Source organism: Temnothorax americanus, unplaced genomic scaffold (genome assembly GCF_048541705.1).
Source record: "Temnothorax americanus isolate GAGA-0224 unplaced genomic scaffold, ASM4854170v1 Scaffold10, whole genome shotgun sequence".
NCBI lineage: Eukaryota > Metazoa > Arthropoda > Insecta > Hymenoptera > Formicidae > Temnothorax > Temnothorax americanus.
Genome location: NW_027509231.1, coordinates 820,477 through 846,517, shown reverse-complemented (window position 1 = coordinate 846,517; position 26,041 = coordinate 820,477). Strand labels below are relative to the sequence as shown.

The 26,041-nt window shown below is 38.2% G+C and overlaps 1 protein-coding gene across 17 annotated transcripts in view; it reads left to right on the top strand.

Moving 5' to 3' along the window:
- LOC143898905 (phosphatase and actin regulator 2) overlaps positions 1-26,041 on the top strand; it is a 216,109-nt gene that overhangs the window by 36,536 nt on the left and 153,532 nt on the right. For 7 of the 17 annotated variants that reach the window (XM_077408786.1, XM_077408756.1, XM_077408766.1 and 4 more), the window contains exon 1: positions 2,071-5,545. The exons of 7 other annotated variants lie outside the window; for them this stretch is intronic. In XM_077408786.1, coding sequence (XP_077264912.1) covers positions 5,212-5,545 — 334 coding nt within the window. In that variant the 5' untranslated portion in view covers positions 2,071-5,211. Of the gene's footprint in view, positions 1-2,070; positions 5,546-26,041 lie in introns of those variants that run through there. 3 more of the 17 variants (XM_077408708.1, XM_077408724.1, XM_077408717.1) reach the window with 3 other exon arrangements.

Below are 26,041 nucleotides of genomic sequence, written 5' to 3'. Positions count from 1 at the left end.
CATTTAAAATTCCAAGATAATAATCTGATAATTCACGACGCTACAACGATATAGAAATTCATATAGGTCGAGTGCAAGTTACGCAAAGATTATATTTCTAGCTATAGATAGATCATTGGCGCGCGTTCGTGTGTCACGTAAGGTGGATACTTTCCAACGGGCGACCTTCAGGAACGACTCTCCGGTCCGTTCCCCGCGTAAACGGCGAAATGTTTCTCATATTTTAGGCCTTAGTTGTGACAGCGGCGAGACTGGGCCGAAACGTCGGTCTAGAAATTCGCGAGTCGGTTTAAATTAGCGAGTCTAGACGCCTCGGAAATACCACGTGGTGGCGATCGTCGTCCTGCATCCGCCGTCGCCGTTTTCCTCTTCGGATGTTCGCACCTCGGCACATCCGCCCATCGTCTCTGAACATTCGTCCGAATCCGTGTGTGACAGTCTTGGAAAATACCGCTTGGTCCGCAAAGTGCGCGATCTCTTGCCATAAACGTGATAAATCTCTGCTTAATCCGTCGACAGTCGCGCCGTCATAAACAATACAACGCATATGTGCTCTTATTCTTGATTCACTGCTTCCTGACTATATAGCTTTCTCGTTCATTGTTTTAAGTTTAACATACGTACCAATCACGAGTTGTTTAAACGTAAGCTAATTTCCTTTACAGAAATTATCTTTATCTTTTTATAGCGAAATAATATGAAGAAAACGCAAATTATGATTTAAATAAAATTTTATTTCTGTTTCAGGTACGTATCTCAAAGTTGGAAAAATTTCTAGCTGATTATCAATCCTCAGTCCGTAAGTTACATAATGCATTCGAATTTATCTTTATTGTAATTTTGCAAAAAAAAAAAAAAAAATAGCTGTGTCTTCATCTTCAGTCGTTTGAATTATGATGGACACACTATAATATTTACGTCATCCTTTTACGTATCTCCATTTCACTATACTGGTCTCGTGTTCGCCACACCCACGATTGTCACTTTCACATGTGCGATCTCCGGGCTTGTATGTGACTCGATGCATTAAAGAAAACACGTGAAACTGACAGTCGCCTGATAAACGTTCGCTTGCCATTTGTCATAGCTTATAACTGCAAACATGATTCAGTCGTCGTAATAATCGAGTTCAGACAGGCAAGATAAGAAATTTAAAAATTAGATCACAGCCGCGTAATCGCATCGCTAATCGATGAACTAGATCAAAGCTGTAATCATATATCGATTTACGTAGAAATGAAAAGTCACTTGTAACTTCTAAATCGATATAAAATTTAAATAACGTTGGGACTATAAAGCAAAATAAACCTTTGAAGGGATATATACATATATATTATAGATATGTTTATTGGAAATCTGAAGCGTCTGATTTCCGAATTGCGAGGCTTTTAGCGTAATTTGCGGATCTATGGCGTGTCTAATGCTCCCTGTTGTATCTAATGGAAAATCTGCCATTGAGTTATGTATTAACGCATCAGTAGCTAGCTAGTCCTAAGAGATGATCGTACATTTACACAGTCTCGGGTATCCAAGCGAAATTATCGAGATACTCAGGTAGAAAATCCAGGACTAGAATAGGAAATTATGGGAGGATTACGGGAAATTAGACGAGATCAGGGCTAATACAAAATACTTAAAATAATTCCTATTCATATTTATTTTTTATTATATTAGATATATTTATTTTTTCGTCACGTGTTATACAATTTAGAAAAGTGTCATTCGCAAATACTCGCGCGCACGCACAGCTAGAATTTTCACGCTCGCGTTTCGCACAGCTTTAATTACGACGAGGACCGCCCTGGTCCGAATTTTTCACACAGTCACGATCGTTAGCGTCCCCGGGTGTGATACGACTAGGTATAATGCACGACAAGTCGGCGCAACACGTTAATTGAGCGAGAGTTATTTACAACGAACGCACCGTAGACGAGACCTTCTCCGTACTTCGCCCGGCTCGGTTCGGCTCGGCTCGGCTCGGCTCGGCGCGGCTCGGCTTGGCTCGGCTCCGCTCGGCGCGTCAGCCGGCTGGCGGTTACTCCGGAGTCCGGCCAGTGCCGTCTCGTGCTCGCGCTGCCAGTCGTTTCGTACACGAGAAGGCGCTTCGGTCGCATGGCCGCCCTCAGTACTCGCGAGCCTCGCTCGGTGTGTGTTTCGTGGTGTGGTTATCGTCGCCGTGACTGTCGCTCCCAGTTGTTTCCGGCCGCCTGTCTCGCACGTTGCCTGTCCGCGCGACGTTCGCAATTAATTCCGTTCGCGAATCCGTCCCGCCCGACGCGACGGCCGTCTCGTCGCGATTCTCCGCCGCCGCGAACGATATCCCTCGCTCTCTCTCGCTCTCCTTCTCTTTCACTCTCGCGCGAACGGGAGGAAGAGGCGGCGGCGGCGGCGGCGGCGTCCGTTGAGTTCGTGTCGCTTGTGCGGCACGTATCCGTGTGTCAGTGTGCGTGAACGGTGCGTTGTGTACTCCAGCGTCGTCGGCGCCGACGAGGAAGATCGCCGGGATCCCCCGTGCCCTCTCTCGGTCGCCATCTCTCCGGACCGTTTCCTTCCCATCCGCGTGACGGCGACGTTCCACGTTCGCGTGCGCTACGGAGTTTGGAGTACTATACGCGCCGCTCCCCGTGTGTTTACGATCGTTGCGTCCTCTCTATCGCCGTCTCACTCTCCTCTCACCTGCGCTCCTCGTCTCGCCTCGCCTCCTCGCTGCCTGGCGCGGACAGGTGTCTCGTGGAAGCAACGGAGGAGAGAGCCCCGACGCCTGCTCTCCGTCTCCGCGGCGCCTCGACGGCCCTTCCCGAATCCTGCCGGGAAAACGAGCCCTCCACTGCCTGAGCCGTCGTTATCGTCGTCTACCGACAACCGCCAGAATACGTACGTATTGCACGTAACCGCGATCTCGCGCGCGGTTCCGCGACCCGCGTCCCCCCCGCCTCTCGTCGGCGTCGGCGTGTCCATTCTTTCGTTCGTTCGTTCGCTCGCTCGCTTCGCGCGCGTACGTGTGTGAGAGCACGAGGCGAGGAAAATTGTTTACGCCTACGACGGTTACAGCACGCCCTCGTATCGCGGACGATGCCTGTCCTGTCCTTGGAGGTTAGTCGGTCGGTCGTGCGAGCGGTGAATGGACGCTTCTTTACGCGACGCTCCGAGCTTCGTCGTGTGTTTCGCGTTTCGCGTTTCGCTCAGCTCCGGGAAATTGTTCCGTTAAAAAATGCGCGATTGTGCCGAGTGACGGTTGTGTGCCTGACGCACGAGGGTCAGCGAGGGTTCCCGTCCGTGGAAATTTCCGGTCGCGTTCGTTAGAATCGCTCGCGCGGACTGACAGAGCGGAGCTAATAATCTGTTGAACGTCGTAGGAGAACGCGGAGGATAAATTCTCCTTTCTCTCTTCTCGATCGAAGTGACTTAAGTATTTTTCCGTGCCGAGCAATCTTTTAAATTGAGGGCATCGGGGCGTGGTTAATTAATCAAATGTAATAATGTGACGTGCTCGCGCAAAAAGGATCTCGCGTTCGCGAAGTGACGCGTGTAAATTGTAAATTTGCGCTTTATCTTAATGCAATTTGGTTAAAGATAAATACGACGGGAACACGTTTTACGTAAACTTTTTAAACACGAGCGGCGTGGCTAAAAAGACGAATCGATTTCTATTTTTACACATGCGCCGAATAAAGTTATTATCGCGTTTTATCGCGTTTTTATATTAAAACGCTCACTCGGTCGGTCCTTGGCAATAATTTTATCGTTCATAAATCTGTCCGGAAATCGTGCCGAAGTAATTAAATGTCGAGATGAGCGGCGTTTCATATCGCGCGGAAAGCAGCCGTTTCGATATCCTCCGCGAAGTGCGAAACGGCACGATTCAGTCGATTCAATCTATATACCGCCGGATGAGCCGGGCCTCGGAAAATTCTTTTCATTTCCGTCGCGCGGAAAATTTTCTTCGGCCTTGATTCGATCGATTTGAAGAATATTAGAGATAAAAGGATGAAAGGGGAAAGGACATTTTTTTTGCGAATTAATTGTGGAACGTGTCGATCCTGATTTACTTTATTAATTTTTTTATTTACTTCTCAATCATTTCTGATAAAGTGATCGTGACAAATCGAGCTCTCACACACGCCGCGCCGCCGCCGGGGTTAATAAATATATTATTTAATAATAAATTTAATTGGTTGTGGATATTAGCGGAAATTAGTATGAAATTTGTGTCGTTTCATTTTATTTTAACAGAGTTAAAATTTGGCTCTTTATGTAAATACGTTTTAACGTCATTTTCATCGATATATTTCTGAAAAAAGATGAAACTCGTTGCTCGTTGTATAATCGTCGGTTGCCCGCGAACGAACACAATGCGCGCTATTCATCGTAACGGTCGGGCAGTGGCTGTTAATTTTTCCTCATTCGTTGATGCGCAGGGGCGCGACTCTCCTTCGGTCGTCAACGTCGCTCTCGCGGTTCTCCGTACGAGATATTTTCCATGGTATGTGCCAATCGCGAGGACGTCCGTTGTAAATAGCCAGCGTCTCTCCACGAAGCCGGTCTCGGTTTAAACGACTTTTCGTACGTTCGTCTACCCTGGATCCCGTCAAGGTGCACCGTGCCATAATCTCGATGGAATAACCAAGTTGCTTCCCGCATCAAGAAGAAATTTCTGTCTGGAACGTGCAAGATAATTAGCTCGAGTGCTCGACGTCTGTAATCGAGCGGGCGCGGGCGACGACGAGAGCGAATCACGCGCTTAAACGACGCTCGAGAGATCGCGTTGTACATTCAAGTATACGCAAGTTTACGAGCGAGGAGCTGAAAGATCTCTCGGAGCGATCGGCGTCTCTTTGCGCGACGCGGACGATCGGATGCGCGCTCGCCCGGGAAGGATCGATAATCGCCGATAGTTGGTCGACAACGACGACGGTCGACCGCGCGTAATCTCGAGGTATCTCGGGGATCGTTACCGTTGTCACGGGATCGCGCTCGAGCACGTGGGAGCCGCGCGAATCTCACCGTCGAGCCGTGGAGCCGCGAACGAAAAGTGGTGAACGACGACGACGCGCCGAGCCGCTGCCGCCGATCCCTCGAGCAGGTGCGCACCGGGATGCGCGCCACGCTGACGGGGACCACCCGGTAGCTCCGTTGCCGGGTTTCGTAGCGATCCTCAGCCCGTGGCGCCGAAAGAGACGGGGTCGCTGCAAGGATCGGGCCCCGAACGCGATGTCCATACGCGTAAGTGGCGTCTACCTGGTGCCCACCAGCCCGGGCGCCACCGACAACGGCGGCGATGACAAGAGCGGCGGTTTGGCTGTGGATGGCAATCTGCATCGTCAACAGCAGCAGCAGCAGCAGCACCATCGTCATCACCGTCACTCGACGACGAAAACGGTGACGATCGTGACGGCGCCGCAGCGCAGCAACAGTCTGGATTACCTTAACTTCGAGGAGAAGCGACAGATCATCGCGTCGTCTTTGTCTTTGAGTGACTTTTTGGCGCATGGACCAGCAGCAGCCGCGGCTGCCGCCAAGGAGGTAGCGGCGAACACGGTGATCGGTGAGTTTGGTGAACGATTTAATTATTATCGATTGTCGATTGTCGATCGATTTAACGTTATTTGCAACGAAAAATCGCATTCGTGCTGTGCGCGCGGGTATAATCGACTTTGTAGATGAGTATAGGTATTTATTTTTGTCACAATGACATGACGCTTCGAAACGAAATGATCTCAGGGAAGTATTACTAGGATTATTATTATTGATTATTTCCAGCAACTATTATTGGCAACGAGATTTAATGGGGTGTTCCGCCGTGTTTGAAACGTGTTATTGCAAACGATAGCGCGATGTAAAGAGATATTATATTAGTGTAATTATATCGGAGAGCGTTTCTGTTGGTTGCTTCGTATATGTGTCAGATGGATTGAACGCACGGATAATCGAACAAGGTATTCTTCTCGGTCGATCCGGTTTCGTGGCATTCTACCGTACGCTCTGTGCAGCGTGAACGTTCTCATTTATCTATGACGGTGTCGAGTCTGCTGCATGCCACGTTTTGTTTCTCTATATCCTATATAACAACGATATTGAAAATAATTATCGCAGGTAGCATTTCACCATATCGGATTTATATTTTATAACAAACACATACTTGGATATATTTAAATATTACCGCGTTATAAATGAGTTACATTCTAATAACGGGTTATTTTAAAATTATGCTCATATTCTGTTGTTTTATCACAATTTATCACAATTTAATAAACGTAATTTTCTTTCCGAAAAATTAAAAAAAATTTTTGATAAGATTTTCGAACGACTTAATTTTTCCTCGATATACATATCACATTTATAAGATCTGATCAATTTTATCAATGGATGGAAGGATAAACGTGAGGTTCACAAAAACCGTAGAGACCGCGTTTGCGCTTTTCAATGAACTTCAAAGCGGATTTAATCGTTTCACGTCACTCGATCGATTCTTACGTAAGGTCTGCCTTTATTACTTCGACCCATAGCACCATTTGCGTCCACATAAACTAACGAGAGTACTATGGCACAAATAAAGAATCTCCTAGGGTAAACTCGGGTAAGATGGCCATAGAGGAAAGATGGCCAACCCATGTTCTTTCAATCTAGCTCGCCGTGAAACATCGAATGAACATGCGAGTTGGCCATCTTTCCCGCGTATAGCCATCTTATCCGAGTTTACCCTATATACGTGTAAATTCTGATAGAGAGGTAAAGAATCGTCGCGTTTGTGGCGCCGAGTGGGTTAACGGGTGATGATGACGAGGCGCGTCGACCGCCACCGCGTTTCGATTACCCGGACGATATAATTGCCGGCGATTCGTTTCCACCGTCGACGGTTGCGTGATTTACGAGTGACGCGACGCGACGCGGGGGCTGAGAATCGGCGGGCGTCGACGCCGTCGTTAGTCGTGTGGTCCCGGGGCGTCTGCTGGCCGGCGCGATATGTTGAGATGGCAATGAATTGAGATAATCGACACGACGAAGGTATAATATTGGGAGATATAGGCGAAAGAGACGAGCAAGGACGACGAAAGGAAAGACGGAGGTAGAAACGCGCGCGTTGTGTGCTTAAGCGGTGGAAAGCCCACTTTGCCGTCTCACTTGGATTCGGAGTCAAGGAACTCCGGTAGCGAGTACGAGAGGCGCGCCTTGTAAACAAACCTCGCCGCGTGCGTAGCGTGCGTGGTCTGCGTGCGCGCGATGCATCGGCCACCTACACGGTGTCTCAGGTAGAAATGGTCAATATTGCTAGGGGCGATAGTATCGGTCTTGAACAATGAGATAGCTCCTCCTTAAACATTCTATATACCCGGGAATTTTCCTGTATAACTCCGCGTTCTCCTCCCTACCTCCCTCCCTTTCTCGTGTATCTCGCGGTATCTCGCGAGGTCGTCGGTCGTTGTGGGTAAAAAGGGACAAAGGGAGGCGTTACAGTATGGCGCCGGTAGTCTGCTTTTCCTTTCTCTTCTCTTCCTCGTGTACGCGAATGCACCGCCCTTATTATCTCGTAGAGGTAGCGTCTGTAACTCTTTGGGAACAACACGGGAAATCAGAGAGGGAATAGATTGAAAGGAATATATAATTTTATATACAAAATTAATACTTGACATACTTAATTTATTGCAGTAAATTAAAATATTACCATATACGCAGAAAGTTATGCATACGCACATAGAGAATATCGTATACATCGGACAATGATTCCGCTAATGATTTCATTATCCTATTATTACTAATCCAAGTTTGCACAATGTAATTTGCACACTTTTATTTTTTATCACGCAGGAAGCTAACAGCGATAAATATTTGCCTTGACTCTCCTAATATCTCAATCCGTAATATGAGCTTATTATGTACGGATATTACTGCAGCCGATAAGAAACGTGTGTGATTTTTTCCGGTCGGAACTGTCAGATCAAATATTATCATACGGTTTCGAGATCAATATTTACTTCGTCCATTAGGCGAGATAATTAACCGATAACCGCTGGTAAAATATCGCGATCTTCTATTAAAGTATCAGTATCGATCATTCTCTTGGCGATGTTATGTTTATCAATCAGTCATAAAACGTAGTTTATATAACTGCATTTCGAGAACCGAAGCTAAAGATTGTATTTAGTTACATTTCTCTCTACAACTTAATATACATATAAAAGGTACTAATATAATATAATATAATATAGGTACAATGACAAAAATAGAGTAATAAGATCATCAACCAATTTAATATTTTAATTCAAATACAGGAACAATTTAATTTATAGAAATCAACAGAAATTTCATGATTATCTCGCCATTTTTTTCTTCGACTATATTTTAATCGCGGTCTTTCCGGTATGACAGACACGCGTCATAAGCTCTTTCACCTTTTTTGCTTCTCTACTGAGAATTTCCTCGAGGCGCATCGCTGCGTGCCTCGCGACCGAGTATCACGGCGACCGCGCCTATACTGCATTGTAGCTGAATCACGTGCTCATACCACGGTGTGATGATCAATCATTCCCGTACATTCGACACGAGATACGACCGACACGACTGTAACTACGCAGAAAAGAATCGACTTCGAGACGTTGGTTTTTGTCTTTAGTTCTTTTAGCCGAACGTGTTATGAAATAACGTCCATATAAATATTACTCGTAGAGAAGGCGTAAACGTTCATCTCAATTGATAGTTGCTAAATTCTACTTTTTAACAACTGACTAAATTTTTTTTTTCATACTATAATTAATATCAGAACCTAGAAAAAGGCAGGAAAGGCGAGTTAAATTGCAAACGAAATTAGTCGGCATTGGTGAAACCGGTCTTCGAGTCGCTGTATCATGAAACTATTTAATTAGCACGCCATGAAACGATAAATGCGTCAGATGCATTACGCAACGCGTATAATTGTCCATACTCGGGCGAACGGGAGAAAAAGACGCGAGATAGCATTGCCGATGCTGTAATGGGTGCAGAATGCAGACGTAATGTGGCAACGTTGCGCGGAAATCATTCATTGAGTAGAGAGCCGCTCTTGGCCGGTCGACGACTGGCCGATCGGCTCGGATAAGAACAGCGGAACTTTGGTGGCGAAGGGTTCTCCAACGATAACAAGAGGCCCAAGTTCGGTAATCCGATGTCTGCGATGCGTCTTAGAGGTCTCGGAGGAAACCTTAAATCCTTGTTCAAACACACAGCACCGGGTGCCATTTCTCGTGAAATTTACTTTAAAATTGTTTACTAAAGCATATTTTCAATTCTATTAGATCTGCAACTGTATTAAATTAGATGTCTATGATAATATTTTAAATACTACAGATTAATAATACGAGTAATCAATACATTTATAAAAAATTAAATTTATTAAGTTGCGCGATTTAAAAATTAAATACATTATGTTCTATGTGACAAGTTATAAAACAATAGCTGCTTGTATTTCAGTATTAAATTCTCACTTTTCTTTTACACTGTGACCTACTTGATCTTATCGCTTATTGTATAATTAGATATTTCACACTTTATGTCTTAGCATATAATTTATCATTCTCCCCCATTGGTGTTCATTTATTCAAATAATATTCTTTACGTATATCTTATACATTCTCTACGGGATCACTTGGTAATATTTGGTAAATGTAAGACTTATGTCTTACTTAGATAGTGTAAACTCGGTTTACATCTTCAGTTGTGTAATTTTCTTCTAGCAAAGGGAAAAACGTAAGAGGAATCTCCTCGATAAATCCAAGAACGTACGACAAATGACGCTTAGTTAATTATTCTACAGAAATGAGAGCTTCTCTTTCCTCAGCCACTTCTATCTATTCATGGAACGTTAGCATTCATTTTATTGAATTTTTCCTATCTTTCTCGCGAATAAGGAGAGAAATATCTTTTATCCAATTAATTGATTTTTTTAACAAAGTGCTGTGTCATTAATAACTTACACCTTCATTAATGGTAGATTGAAGAGAGTTGATGGGATCGTGAGCGTCATGAAAGTAAAAATCTCAGAGAAAGTATTTTTTACAATTTTACTTTTAGATTCATCGTTTAATTTTGTCCGTACACAAGTTTCTCCATGCGAAAAGTTCGTTGTTTACGTAAAATTCGCCTTCTTCAAGTTGTCCACGGCTTTTTCTAATCTGTCAGAAACCATTTTTTTTATAATACTGACATTGAGATAAAAATTCTGATACAGTCAAGATTGAATAAGCATTTAAAAGCAAATAAAATTGTTTTCCTTCTCGTAGAAAGATGCGATATATATTACCGTTAGTTCAAGGTCGCTAAATCTTAGATACGGGTACGTTTCTCCGTTAATTAATTATTCAGCCGCGCACACATTTTTTCTTCTTCTCCAAGTTACGCGATAGGCGGTTCTTTGCGTAACGTCTCGGCGCTCGTGTAGTTGCTGTACTGGCAAGAAGAAATTGTGACTCATAGAAGATTCATCGTCTAATTTTGCAGAGGCGGTATACAGAGGCAGACCAGCTTTTCCATGCCGACAAGCTCGTTGTTTAAGCAAAATTCATCTTCTTCAAGTTGCTTTTGGCCTCTTTTTATTTGTTAATATCGACGATTAAACAAAGATTATAGGATTCAAGTTAGTATATCTGCCTGTGATATATGACTTTGATTTAATTGTTATATTATATGTATAAAAGTAATCAATTGTCAGTTTAGAAACTTTACTCAAGACTAATGGTTTTATACTACTTTATAAAAAAAACGATATAAATATTGCCGAAATAATTTTTGGAGAGAGAGAGAGAGAGAGAGAGAGAGAGAGAGAGAGAGAGAGAGAGAGAGAGAGAGAGAGAGAGAGAGAGAGAGGGAGAGAGAGAGTCTCTCATCGTATATTACTATGCTCGAGTCTGTATTTTAACGTCGGTTTCAGTCTCGTATGCCAAGAACGTCGCCGCGGGCGTATAACTGTACGGCACAAATAACATCTTATCCAGAAAAGCGTCCGAAGTAAGCTAAGGGAAAAGTTTGCGTCCGAGATTGAAAGTCGTCTGGCATTGGACATGTTGAGAAAAGTAACTGCGAAGTATGTCGTGTGATATATGTTTCATGGCACATGTGCCTGGTAGACATCTAGTTTGATTTGTGTGAAACTGAAATAAGAAACTAAGAACGAAAAATCTTTTTTACAAATTCAAGATATTAGATTATTAACAGAAATGTTTTATTAATTGAAAAAAGAACATCGTAAATACCGTAAACATATATGTAACGAAGATTAGAACGAAAATCATAAGATAAGATAATCGTGAGAAATAATTTCAAATTAGTCACTCGTCCGTGTGGAAAGAAAATAGTAAAGAAGTTTGTTGCTTCAGTTATACGAGATAAACTTCGGCTTCTGTATGCGTCTAATAGAAGTTACTAATTTTCGACCGCGACTCATCTCTTGCTCTATATCCTAATTTCACTCGAGGTCAAACTTGTTACATATCTCGCGACTTAACAAGCACGCAGTCACCGTCGTATGATCCGCTCATCGAAAGAAGACCCTTTCAAACCACGTCGTGAGCCACGTCTCTCTCGCGGAATGTCAAGGCTGCTGTTGGTCGGAGGGAACGTAAATTTTTACGTAGAACGACGAACACGTTGCGCCTGTGAAACGTAGTGGGTATCAATGGGAGATATTCCATCAGCTAGCTTCTCTGCGCCGATGAGCTCATCTGTTTCGCGTCGAGACGCGAAGAAAAGCGAAAACGACGCGAGACGACATGACCTGACGACGACACTCGCCTTTCGATTTATCATCTTTCATCTTTCTTCATAAGCTTTCCTCTCGTCCCTCTACCCACCTTTTTCTCACTCTTCTTATTTCTCTTTCTTTTTCTCTCTCGGCACTTAACTCACAGTGTAATTAGCTCCTCTTTGCTCTCGCGTTAGAGAGGCGTGCGGTTCCCACGTGCCATCGTCGGCGAGTATGCATGACATTACGAAAGCCTGTCATCTCACCTTTTCGCGATGCGCTAACGCTGTGCGCGATAAATGAGCTATTGCGTTCGCGTTACGAAATTTACGACGACACGGGTGGTTCGCGACATCATCAAACCCGGAGAATTATAGCGATATAAATCGTTGTACGACGGTATAGCGTGTGATTAGATTTTTAGCTTTATACCCGATAAAAGAGATACGTAATTTTTTTATTTATTGTCGCCTCGCCGTAGTTCAAAAATGGATTTATTTATAGGCATTCTCAAAAAAGAATTTTATGAATATTACATATTCTTTAAAGTATTTTCTGTACTTCTCTTGGTGCGCTTTTAATTTTCAAGATTTACACACATACATATAATTTTATGATGTATGATAATATGACATAGCATGATTAGCTACGCATTTTGTGGTAGACATTTTTTCTATTGTAAATAAGCGTGATTATCACTTTGCGAAGGTATTTGGCTAATGGTAAAGGGTTATCCTCGGGGTTATCTTCGGGGCTATATTCGACAACATTCGGCATCGATCATCTGTTTGCAATATAAGCACTATGCTCGTATTTTTCCATCTACTCTTTATATCGAATCACCTGGATTCGATATATATTCATAGCTATTTCTATAGCCCAGACGAGTGTTTTTTCTTCCCCAGCCGCACCTTACTTTTTCTTATTTCTTTGACAATTCTTGTCGCGACAGATAAAGTTCTCCCAATAATACATTTTTTTCATTTCTATGCAGATGTACAAGCCATATAAAAAAAAGTTAAAAGGTAACTTATTTTTATATACTTTATTGTCAAATTGTTACAAGTTGATACAGAGAAGTTGAATCGAGAAGATAAAAGTTAGACATAATCGGACATAATTAAGAATTTGATAAAAAATTTCTGTCATAGAATGCTTTTCTATATAACAGCTTTCATTTATTTATAAAAAAATACAGAAATGTGTGAGTGCATGTTTTATATAAATACTTTTATAAACATCGTCAATCTCAATCTTCTACCATGCTGCTAGCTTTGACATAGACGCGAGCGCTTTTAACGAAAAATAATTTCCTGGGAGTATGGCATTTATATAGTGTCTTTCATATTAAATATCCAATCGTTCAAACGTCGTACAATCTCGTCGTAGACTAACAGCATATTAGCAGCGACTAGATTTATCCCGCCATTTACTGTTCAACTCTGTTAGAGGATCGCTTTCGACGCGAGGCGGATCGGCAAAGTCGAAACGTTTTCCCATAATAACAATAGTCACAATTCGGGACGTGTGAGCGTGGTGATCAAAGCGAATACGTAATACGAAGTGGAAATCGAAGTGTGTAGAGCGGTGCGCGAGGTCAATGTAGCAAACTTTACTCGACGCCATCATCGCACCCTTTCTATGGTTCTCTGTAGCCGAGTTAAGGTGAGTTCTTACTCGTCCCTTTGTGAAGTCTTTGTGGAGAACGACGGCGTGCATGCATGCATGCGTGCGTGCGTGTGTCGCTTTTACGATGGCGTCTCGACGCGGGTCAGGTGAGCTTTAAGCCATTTGCAGGAGCGAAAGGGTTAATTTTAACACGCCCGCGACTTTTGAAAGGGTCTTTTAGGCGCCGCAAGAAATTCGGGTATTAAGTTTCTTTCATCAAATAGTAGTAGATTAATATTAATATCTTGTGTCTAGCAAATTATCTGTTTAAATATATATTTATAACAGTTTGACACATTTGTGACACTATCCGTAGCAAATCATGCAAGAAACTAGATTGAACATTATATTATTTAATACTGAAATTATTAATAAAAGTAAAAGAAATATTTTCGAGAGAGAGAGAGAGAGAGAGAGAGAGAGAGAACACGAGAATTTTCTGTAAAATTAAATAATTTTCGTAATTTACGAAAATTTAAACTTAACTTGGTTTATTCAATGCAATTATAAAGGATGATATCTTGGTTTTCTTAAATTCTGAATTAAAATTTTTTTATGACATTTGCCTTAACTTATACAAATACGAAAATTTTGTGAAAGCATTGTTACTTTTTGGCGGTTAAAAGAATGTAAAAATTGATGACATATCTAATAGTTAATTAGAAAATCAATTTATTTGTAATGTGGAATTCAATTAATGTTATTGTGTTTTCTTGGTACGATTCATTGGTTATTGTTGATTCATCGATTACGTCAGACACAAACTTAGAAATGTCAGAAATGTATTTCTCGATAACCCATCTAGCTCGCCATCTAGTAAGTATAATATGGCAGTGAGTAAGCGATAAAAAAAGAAATATGAGTTCTCTAGGTATTATTTTTTAAATAATATTTCAGGTATTATTTTTGAGGTGGTTACAATTCGCTTATAAATTTTAAAGGCTATAATACAAACCTACAGAATTAGTTTAAAAACAATACACGTTTGATATTATCGGATATTATATTATCTTTGGCATCATAAAAAGATAAACATCGTATATATATTTTATTTATTATTGAGTAGGTCTAATCGCTCGAATTATCTTTATATAATTATTATAAAAGTTAATTCTGTTGTAATATGACAGCACGTCAATCAAATGCAGCATGAGTTACATAAAGTGGTTTTCGCATTTGCATAAGTTGAGAAGATTGCCGCAAAATGATTTAGATTAAAGATTAAATTGTATCGTCTGCAGTTTCTACTCGGTAAATTGCTACGGACCGGTCTTGGAATTACTTCGTCGTAATGATAGTAGATACGTTGTCGTTAGTCATATTGCTGATACGATGTCGACAGAGTGTAGTTTTTCGCACGGAAAGGAATCAGCATTCACGTCCGTTGCCGCTCGAAGAAACCGTCGTGATTAACGGAGAATCATGTAACTATTACCAAGGGATTGCGTGCGAACGAAATAAAAGATGTAAAATGTGCTGGCAGGCACAGGACAGTTCTTCCGCAGGCAACGAAACACAAGTAGCAAACGCTTTATTGCGTTGTTTACCTTATCTGATTCAAGTAAACATGAATCTGCGCGGCAGAACTGTGCTCGGTATACTGGTACTCCTTTTCATGGATCGCGACGAATTTTTTGATAGTTTGATATCAATTTTAATTTAATTCAATTTAACGTAATAAATATCATTGCGCGAAACACTGATGTGCAATATATAGATACATATGTTGAAAATGACAAACTGAGAATTTGTAAAATTTGTAACTTACAATAAGATAAACGTGTTGTTTTAAGTAAAATTCTAAACTAACATTACATAAAATAGAAGGATATCAAGTTTAACATACAATCATGTTATAATACGCAAAATTATATGCGAAATACGTATAATATAAGAAAATTTTGTATACAAAAACATTTTAAACTAGACATTTAAATTTGCCAGTAGTTTTTTGCCTGTTTTTTTTTAAATTGCTCGTGGTCTCTCTCTCTCTCTCTCTCTCTCTCAACTAGGAAGATGATTAAATAAATTGAATAAAACGCGATTCCTGCAACATAGAAATAAATGGTCGACTGCTTTTCTTCTTCTCTCTTCCAATTATTCTTCGTTTTCTTCTTTACCCTCTTTCTATCTCGCGCTTTAATTGCAATCATTTAACATGGGCTAAGGCAGAACTCCTCGTGCAGCTTTGGCGAAACAAATTGCCGTTTTCCTGGTTACCGTACATTTCGAGGTCTGTTTGCTTTTCCGTCATTTTCACGAGTATATGTCTCTTAATAATCTGCAGCAAAATTTTCCCGTTCTGATCTTTAAATTACAATTTACTTTATAAGAAAAAATGCGAGGTAGGAAATAATATTAAATGACTTCGGGAAATATGGTTTAGACTTTCCTTTCATATATACGCGCGGTGCATTCCTATAAGTTTTCTAAGGAACGTGACAGCTTTCCTAACAAAGTGACCCTTCAGATTATTATCTTTGTGAAACGTGTAGCGTATACGTTCATATATAATGGAAGATGTGCGTACTCACTGATTCGTTCAAACTTTGATGATATTTTTCAATTTGCGTTACGAATTCAGCGAATTCTTCATGTGTATTGAAGTGAAGAGAAGCCACGTGCGCTCTGGGATATTAGATATCCTGTCGAATCGCCACTCGATATCCTGTCGTCGCACCAGATATGCCAGTTGCGTGATTCTATTTTCGAAACTGCATTACTCACAGTTTCACAAAAATGTTGTTATATCTTTTTTGTTTCAATGAATATTCCATACAAAGATATCGATTGCCAGTGTGTTAGAGGTTGGTAAATTTGAGTATTCTACGAGGAAGGCAATGCTTCGAGAATTGCATCATTCTAAAGAATGCACGCGCTGCCTACGCAATAATTCTACTAATAAAACTTGCCTAATTAAGAGCCTACGGGTTCAACACGCTCCGAAGCTTTTATCTGCGCCTAAACGTTAAAATTTAAAACTGCTTAAAACTTCAGTGATACAAATTGTTAAATATTCAAATATAAGCCAAAATTAAAAAAAAAACGTGAGAAATTTTATTCATATCAGCAGTAGTTTACATTTTATAATAATGGAAACGAAATGTACGTGGAGACTTATTGAAGCTTCGATTGCCAATAAACGATCGAACGAGTTTCTGCTCCATTTTGCAAGGGCGCAATTGTCCGAGAAATATATTCGCGACGCTTTCGCAAGATACGCGATGACTCGAACAGAATAAGAGAAAGCGTTTAATAACACGTTATATGAATTAATGTTATTATTGTTGCAATTCTCAATTGCCATTGTAACAGTTTTCTTCCGTAACTAACGCTTTTATTTCATGCTGACCGCGTACAAACATAGTGATTTAAGCAGTAAAGTATGAATGCGTGATCATTATTTAATTAACATTAAAGGTAAATTGCTTTTAACAGTGCTCGCAAATATGCTTGTTTAAATCGAGGAAATAATAAATCTTCTTCATATGCAAATTATTTTTTAATTAATATCAATAAAATTAATTTTATATATGTAAACAATTATTCACTTCCGTTATAATTCCATCGCCCCAATAATATTTTTATTAAAACTATTAACATGCATGTCAAGCATGTTTTTAACATTTAATGAAATTAAATATTAAAAAAGGGAAAGTAAAAAGCCTTTTTTTGCAAAGATTCGCAATATTTTTCATTTATGGCTTTATGATATTACAAACGTGAGAATTATTTGCAAAATATAGTACGAAAGTCTTTACGATCTTATACAAAGTAGCCTGGAGGACGATGCCGTAAACAGTCAGTAGTATAGACGCCGATAAATGTTTCATGGCTAAATTAAGATAAACAGCAGTCGGATAGACGAACATGCATGCCGGACACGAGCACCGATCTTTCTTTTCCGGAATTTCAAGGCGCTCATAAATAATCCTGACGAATCTCAGGATCGAAAATGAGAAAGTGCAATTTACGGGGATAAACATTTACACACACGGCCCGGCGTCAGAACGCGTTGCAGGTGTGTAATTGCATCCTGCGTGTATATTTGCTCTCTCTCTCTCTCTCTTTCAATTCTGCTCTGGCATCTCGTTTGCGGGCGAAACGGGACATGTCGCGTTAATTACTCATTACGACTTAGAGGCGAGCTTATATAGAATATTTCCGGGCAGTGACACCGTCGGAATTAACGCCCTAAAGGGGTCGTGTTCGGATCTGTAACATAGCGAATTATGGGTTGATTATTATCCGGTCGTGAGAAATACATATCTTTATTTAGAGATATTTAATTAATATAACGTAAACCGTAATTTATATTGTACATCCTGAAAATTAATTGCCTTTACATATAACAATTTAGCAGTGAACTAAAAGCGTGAATTTTACTGCATTATATGCAACGCGAATGTTGAAGCCGGATCCAGTCTAAGCAAATAAACGCGAATGAACAATTTGTTTTAATGAATGCATTGAGAATACTGACATCGAAGCAAATTGTTCACTCGCGTTTGTTTACGCTCGTTTGCTCCTTGCTCTGGATTTAGCTTGAGATAAATTATATATTTATTAGTATTTTTTATACAGTACGCGTAACGTACCGTAGCTTAATAAATAAAAATGTAATTTTGTATGAATGCACTATTTACAAAATCGGAGTACTCAGCTGTTACAATATTTCTTCATTGATCTCGTTCATACACTCTAGACTGAAAAATAATTACGCATTTTCTCAAACCATGGCATATATAGGTTTCTCAGATTATTCTTATCAGGCGACAAATCGATCTTTTGCCGAAGCTATTGCTCCACACGTTTCCCCTCCTGTCTGATACGTCGCGACGGCCTCCTACTTTTTTTTCGTGATACGTGGAAAGCCTTTATTGTGATCCCCGCGACTAGTCCGCCGGCGAGCGTTGTCCATTAACACAATGTAAAAAGCGACGGCGTGTCACGATAACTCATCGAACTTTCGCGTCGTATCGAATATTGTAGTGGTTTCCATCTTCGCAAAAAAATATCGATGTTGATATTGTTGCAAAGATTTTTTTACGATTATTATACACAATGTATCTGTATATATATACAGTCAGTAAAAGCATTTTCGTTAAACTTAAAAAATTAAAATTTATTTGCTATCGAGTTTTTCAATATTTCTTGTAAAGAGCACCGCGCTTACGATTCAATTCGTCCAACCATAAATCAGTCACGTGTCACGTACTGTGTCCTATCGCAAGGTTCTCTATAGAGATCTTATTTAAGAAATACTCGACGATAGATGGTAGTATTTCTCTGGCGTTATAATGAATGCAACGCATGATACGTTATAGAATCGTTTTGTATTTGGGTGAGCATAGATATACTAACAATTCAAGGATGATTTATAATAGTGTATCAATTGCCTTGTTTTATTCATTTTTCAGTCTCTCGATGTAGCTCTCGTTGGAACAAGTTACATATTTTGACAAGAAATGCGTGTTTGCGTAATAATGTTTTTTGAAGGTGATAGAAAATTACAACAGAACTTGTTGAGTAGTTCAGTGGTAAATCGCTGTTACATTTTGATAGAAAAGATATTTCTTGAATGAGAAGATATTTACTAGTTTCTTATTAGAGTAATATCTTTTTAGGTCAATAACTTATTTGCTGACTTTTTAAAATCTCGTTTTTTAAATAATGTTATCTAATAAGAAAAAAATAGTTTTTTTTTAAATTCAGATGGATATCTAATAATGCATGCGAATATTGTAATATTTAAATAAATTGCTGGATATAATCTGGGTCGTTGCAAATTCGTGACACTGTTATCTTCAGATTCGTGATATCGTTGATTTTGACAACACGCATCATTGACATCGTTCGCTTAATGTGTTAGAAAACTCGACAGATTTGGCGAGGCGCGACATCCGTAAAAGTAACGGATCTATGCGTTATTCGCTCAACCGTGACGCCGTTACCTCTAGGCCGTTACTGTTCCCATTTTTCGCCTCGATTACGATTGCTATAGGGAAAAGGAATTAATCTAGACGCGATCGCACGTCCCCGTCATGTCGTCGTGTCGATCGCATGTACTTTTTATGACGTCAGAAAGGCCGGTTCAAACTGTCATTAATTCGCAATATCACGTCGGGACAAACGGTTTTGCTACCGCAACCTATATTCCACGTCACACACTTGTTATACCGTGCGACAAGTGTCAAATAAACAAGTTAAAAGAAAACTCAATTTTCTAAATATATAGATTTTTTAATTTTATTTTTATTTAATTGCATATTATATTTTAGCTGAGAAATCGCTGAAAAATATATTGCAATATATTTGTTATTATTGTCAATTTGTGTTACAGAAAGATGATTTTTTTAAATTATTTTTTTGCTCTTAAAAAGATATCTTAGAAATATTATAAACTAAATAATTCGTGACATGTTCGTCAAAAATAAGATCTTTATACAAGTAGCAAAAGTAGTACTTTATGTAACATTTACTTAATTTACGTCAAGAACTTGACATAAAGTGTTAAGTTGCGTTGAATTTTATCGTAACAGAAAAAGTGGAAATTTTTTAAATTCTATCTTTTATTAATTGACTGAATAATTCTTAAATTTTTGAACTAAACATACAGTTCGTTTTATACAGCAGTAAATCATCTCAAGATGAAATGTTTTCGAATATTTGAATGTATAATATCTCTAAAAGTTTTAATTCAGTGCATGTTATTTATTTATCATGGATACTGTCAGTTTTGCGGTTATATACGTCGACGATATAATTGCGAAGTCATAAATTATTATTATCATAAATTATGTTTCTAAAATAAGCGTACCGACACGCTGCGCTGCATCGTTCGTTCCTTCGGAGTATTCGTTCGCTTAGACATAAAAGGTACCGAGTTGCATCGAGGAATGCATTTTTCATCTCGCGTTTCTTTTTCCGCGGTAAGTAAGATCGGTGTTTCCAGGATAATCGGTCGGTTGTATACAGCTCCCAAGAACCGAGTAGAATAGCTGATGGAAACCGCGAAGAAACGTGATAGAAAATAGGTTGCTGATAGAAGATTATAAAATCATTATTTTAAGTGTCTTTTTTTCTTAATTTCGACATATGTAATCGATTATTCATACATGACACAATTTTAGGATGATAAAAAAGTAACGTGTAAGAACAAGGAGAGGAGAGAGAGGAGGAGAGGCTCGGCAATAATCGAAAATAAAAATAGAAAAATAGAAAACAGCTAAATTGCAAGATTTGCAACATTGATTAAATATTAGATATCATGTTTATAAAAAAATTATTAATATTGTGTAGTGTTATGGAAATGTATTTTTATTTCTGTATTATTACACCATTGCATTTTCATTCGTTGCATGCAATGATTGTCTATAACCGGAAGGCTTAGTGCATTCCATGTTGCTCGAACTTAACGTGGATGATCTGAAGCGTCGGTTGTTACTGTTCTCATCTATTTACCTCTGCTACTCGGCCATCTTCCTCGATAATAACTATCCGCGCCTGCATTGCTTCTCTCCGTGGTCGGCTATTGTTGAGAACTTAATGACTACATATATGATGCGGTCGATTCTTCCGTTATCTTCTTCAGGACTCCGAATAATTGGAACGAGTAGCGCCGCGTTTTTTTAGTTGGAATTGAAAGATTTCTTTCGATTCTTTTTGAGTGACCTGACACAGATGGAAACTGAGTACGTTTTTTTTGGTGTTGCAATGTCATTGTCCTTTCTCATCGTCTTGATCGTATCCGCGGTGTTAAAGGATTACCGTAACAGCGACCCACTTTTGAGATTTTGTTGCTCAAGACGCAAAGTTCTCACACATTCCAGAGAAAATGTACAATTTTTATGTTTTAGAAAAACGAGTTTTAGAGAAAGAGATATCTCTATATATATTTAAATAATTTCTGTATCAAACTTTATGAGCTATTCTCTACTGTTTTTAGAGATTAAATAATTCAGTGTTGTTTTTGAATTCCGTCAAATCAAATTTTCTTCGAAGTTAGTCCCAGTCTTTACATACATTCGTCTTCGTATGAAAGTCAGTGTTTTGGGTGAACTGTCGAACAGTATATATTTCGCACTATAATATATACACCGACATCTATTTATATTTATTCATTGTTGGTTGCCTTCTCAGCAACAGATCTCTTTCGATGAGTCGGCCTGGTTCTATTCTAGTGCCCTGGCTGACAAGATAAACACTCGCGATACCAATGACCCTGTCATATGGCGCGGTCAAGGTTTGCCCAGACATCTCAAGGCTTCTTGGGATGGTGCATTTCGAATAACTAATCTCATGTTGTGATCGCGATCTTTATTATTAAATATATATATTATTCGGAGAGAGTATATTTTGCAATATTAATTTTGACCATATCTTTTTTGACCGCATATGTTTTTTTTTCACATGTGCCGCTACGAAGCATTGACTTACTATTCTGTAAATTGCTACGATTGCCAAGCTATTGCAAACTTTGCATTTTAACTAAACTCAAAGCTTGATACACAAAACGATGCACATGTTAAATAAAATTTAACATAATCAATTCTTTGACTGATGCCAACATTTATTTAAGAAGAATTTATTTTCTTAATTTTTAACATAATAAAGATGTATTTTTTTCTTTAAGAAGTTAACAGATCGACTAATGCTAAATCTTATCATTATCAATAGTTATATGTGTAATTATAAAAAGTTCAAACAAATACACGTTGTACTTTAACGATTCTCATGGAAGAAACTGGTTTTCCTATGTTATGAAGACTAGTTTACGCGTTACCCGTGCACATGATATACGCGAATCATCTTGCGATTGCACTGTGGAATGCGGAATATTCCACTCTAACTTACGTAAGAGCAGCCGATTCTATCTTATTACATTTTCGTAAGTCGATTGTACTTATGAGATAATATTAATAGATGCAGGCTATAAGAAAATAATGAAGTGTTGTTCGAAACATTGTCTCATAACTCATAAGTTTATATTAAAATATTACTTTGTAAAATATTGACTTTTGCTGTCGTTAGTAATAGTAACGATATGTACTGATATTAGGATAACATTGAGTAATATTTTTATTTGGCAATATTTTATTTCCAGAAAGTACTTTGTGTCGATTAATTTCGATTATGATTACAATTAAAAGTGTAGCAGTAATCTTAATATTTTTAATAACAAATACAGTGTTGAGATAATTCTTAGAGAATTATGAAGAAATATATATCTCCTTATACAAAATTCTTATTACGGTGTGATTCATTCAATTCTGCCACAACCATTATTATTGAGCTTGCAAACTATTTGGAATGTAACCAAAGATGTTTCTGATGTAATTTACAATATTATAGCGGAAACGAAGCTTGCATTCCGAATGGCGGAAAGCAAGATTGCGCGGTTATTGCGGTATCTCGCTCTTTTTGAATAGAATCTTTTTCCCTTTCTCATCCATCCGTCGTGTCTTCGCCGAGCTGCCTCTCAGTCGAGCACTTGACTAAGAAAGTGTCTGTTTCTGCGGTTCCGCACGGTTAAATTATCTCTGTAAAAAGCGAAACATATGTTGGCGATATTCACTGTTAACAAAATCTATTTTTACAGTTTACCCGAATATTGCAGAGACATAAGTAACATATATGTTTATTGTCGCACTTTTATGATGGCTTCATTTCTTATATGTCACTACATTTGTGGTGATAATTAAAACAACTATAATGTATCGAATGTTGAATGAAAGAATTAGAACAGATAGAATAAGAACAATACATTTTAATTAAATTATTACATATATCACGCAATTTGAGTTTAAAAAAGAAAGAAGATAATATATCTCCTTTAATAATTAAATTATATTAGTTGCAGCTTATTAATTAAAAATGAAATAATTTTTATTTAAAAATATAAAATGCAATTTTTTATGTCGCTGTTGTATTATGAGATTCGTAACATTAATAATTCTTAATCTGTTTGCGTGTGAGAAATCGATTTCCAGTTAAACGCTGATTATCGATTAGATTTACTATCGTCGTTACTGAAAAGTAGTATTAAAATCTTTATGCTGTGCCAGATTCAGCCGTTGTAAAAGGTTATATGGGCGCGCCGAGACCGTTTTATAGGCCGGTGCTTCGGTATGTGGTCAGGGTCAGAGTATTGACGATGCTTTACAAGAGACACTTATACATAGAAGATTGACCATGTATTTCGACTTTTAGTAATCTCAATTCCTTGTGGAATTGTTTTTTTAATATATGAATTTTTATGTTGTTATGATCTAATACAGCGAATAAAAAATAAAAATAAAAAATGAGGTAAAAGGGAGAAGATATATATATATAAGAAGCAATAGATTTTTAAAAATATGAAGAAAATTCTTTTTTTTTTTATAATATTGCGATAACGTGATAATGTGTACAGATGTAACGCAAGATTATTTACAGAGCATGCAATAAGCAATTTACATAGTTAAAGCATGTTCAATATGATATAATATTTAAAAATTAAATGTTGTCGAGATTGACGCATATCCGCAATCACGTAGTTGCATCATATATCAGCAAATCGTGAGTGGGACGAGTAATTTCCTGTTTCGTCGTTGTTATCATAGAAGTGGGAATTTTATCTGACGTATACAGAAGAATCGATGGGCAATATATCTATATGGGCAATATCTATTTAATTGTAATAAGGATCATTGAGGATTAAAAATAATCTTCTCTGAAATAAAATATGTTAATAAAATAACTTATTTTGTGTACCAATATGATGATATAAAAATTTTTCTGTCGATATGATAGACATATAATTTTTCGAGATTCTGATTCGTAGAAAATGTATGATGTGTTTTGAGGTGTTTATCCATTCTTTAATCGCCGATGGCCGATTTTTTGTTGATCTGACATGCCTGTGTGGAGTGCATTGTGGCAAGCGTCGAAAATTACGTTCACAAAAACAACTGTTTTGTTCCACGTTTTTTCTACAAAATAAACTTTTAAAGGTGGAGGGTAAACGTCTTTTTGGATGTTTTATTTTTTTTTGAAACTTTTTATTAATTTTTTAAACACGTGAAATAATACTTTAACTTTTATAATCAAAAGAAAATCTCTTTGGCTAAATTGTAATGATATTAGAAAATACAATATAAAATATTTGATCCTCGGAAGATATTTCTTTCCTTGTTGTCTTATTTACAATTATAAATTAACATCAGTTTTACTGTGCACGAAACATCTGCATCCAATATACTATCACTCTTGGGGAAATTATATTAAAAGGTTCGTATCCATTCACATACGATATATCTGACGAAAAAACGCGCACAAAATTTTACGGTTAATAGGATTAGTTGTGATGTTTCGATAGTCGATGACTCTGTTGATTTAATATTGCCACTTAAGCGTGTATGTCGATTAGAGGTAGCTATCGATTTTGTGGGAATTCCCGGCTTTTTCCGATTTTATCACTATCCTTTTGAAGAGGCTGCAATCGAACTAACTACATTATTAACGCTGTTGAACTACGTATAATTGCGTGAATATTTTATTCTAAATGTCTCTCTCTAAATATCGAATTACTTCCACTCGTGTAACTGATATATACTTTGACTCATTTATTTTATTATATTATTTATATTAAGTCGTGTACCCCTATATATATATATATATATATATATATATATTTCTGTTAAATGAATATATATTTAATTTTTTGGCCGCGCGTAAAAAATTTCTAAAATGCTCCCGCGTAATAAGATTTTGCATTATAATACTGAGCAACCTCGATAGTCGATTGAATTTTAAGTAACGTGATCGATGGATGTTTGCTTCATAGTTACGGTATTCTCTCGTCATTTTCGTTGCCAGTGCACGAAGATGACACACGCAGTCGCGAGTCGACTATTCGCTTATTCATCACCGTGATTCCACCTCTGTTGTTTCGAATAGTATAGCAGCTCTTTGGTTGCCAAGGTTGTCCGCTCTTTGGGACAACCTTGCGTTGATTTCTGTTAAGTAAGATCTCACAGGGATGACTGGTCCGCACAGTCATTTGGGCGTAGCAAATTCATGGACCCGAGCTTATCATATGTTGCATCATTTATATACTTTCATTTATTATATATGTATACGCACACATATATATATATATATATATATATATATATATATATATATATATATGGTTTTGTGCAAACAATTAGAGTGCAGTGAATAGTTGCAAATATATGTATTAAAGATCTAATATTAAATTAGAAATACAAAAACTTGTGAAATTTACTTTTACAAAAGCCTTTTGATTAATTTTATCCTTAGTTCGTTGATAAAAGAATACGTTTAAAGCAAAGTCAATTTTGGATGAAACTAACGTTTATTGGCAGTCTTATATGATTAGCTACTAAAAAACAGTTGCTTTCGCTAATTTTGGGAAGTCGATGGAATGCTGCAGTTGTTTACTGTCGTATTCAATTTTTTTTGGCATCCGTTATTTCATGGAAATGGATCGGCATGCCATCGTGATGATCAATGAAGTAGGAATATTATTTCTTCGATTTCCGGTATGAATAAAATTCCTAAACAAGAATTGCATCACATTTTAAAATGAATAAAGCCATATGACAAATAATATTATATATATATATATATATATATATATATATATATATATATATA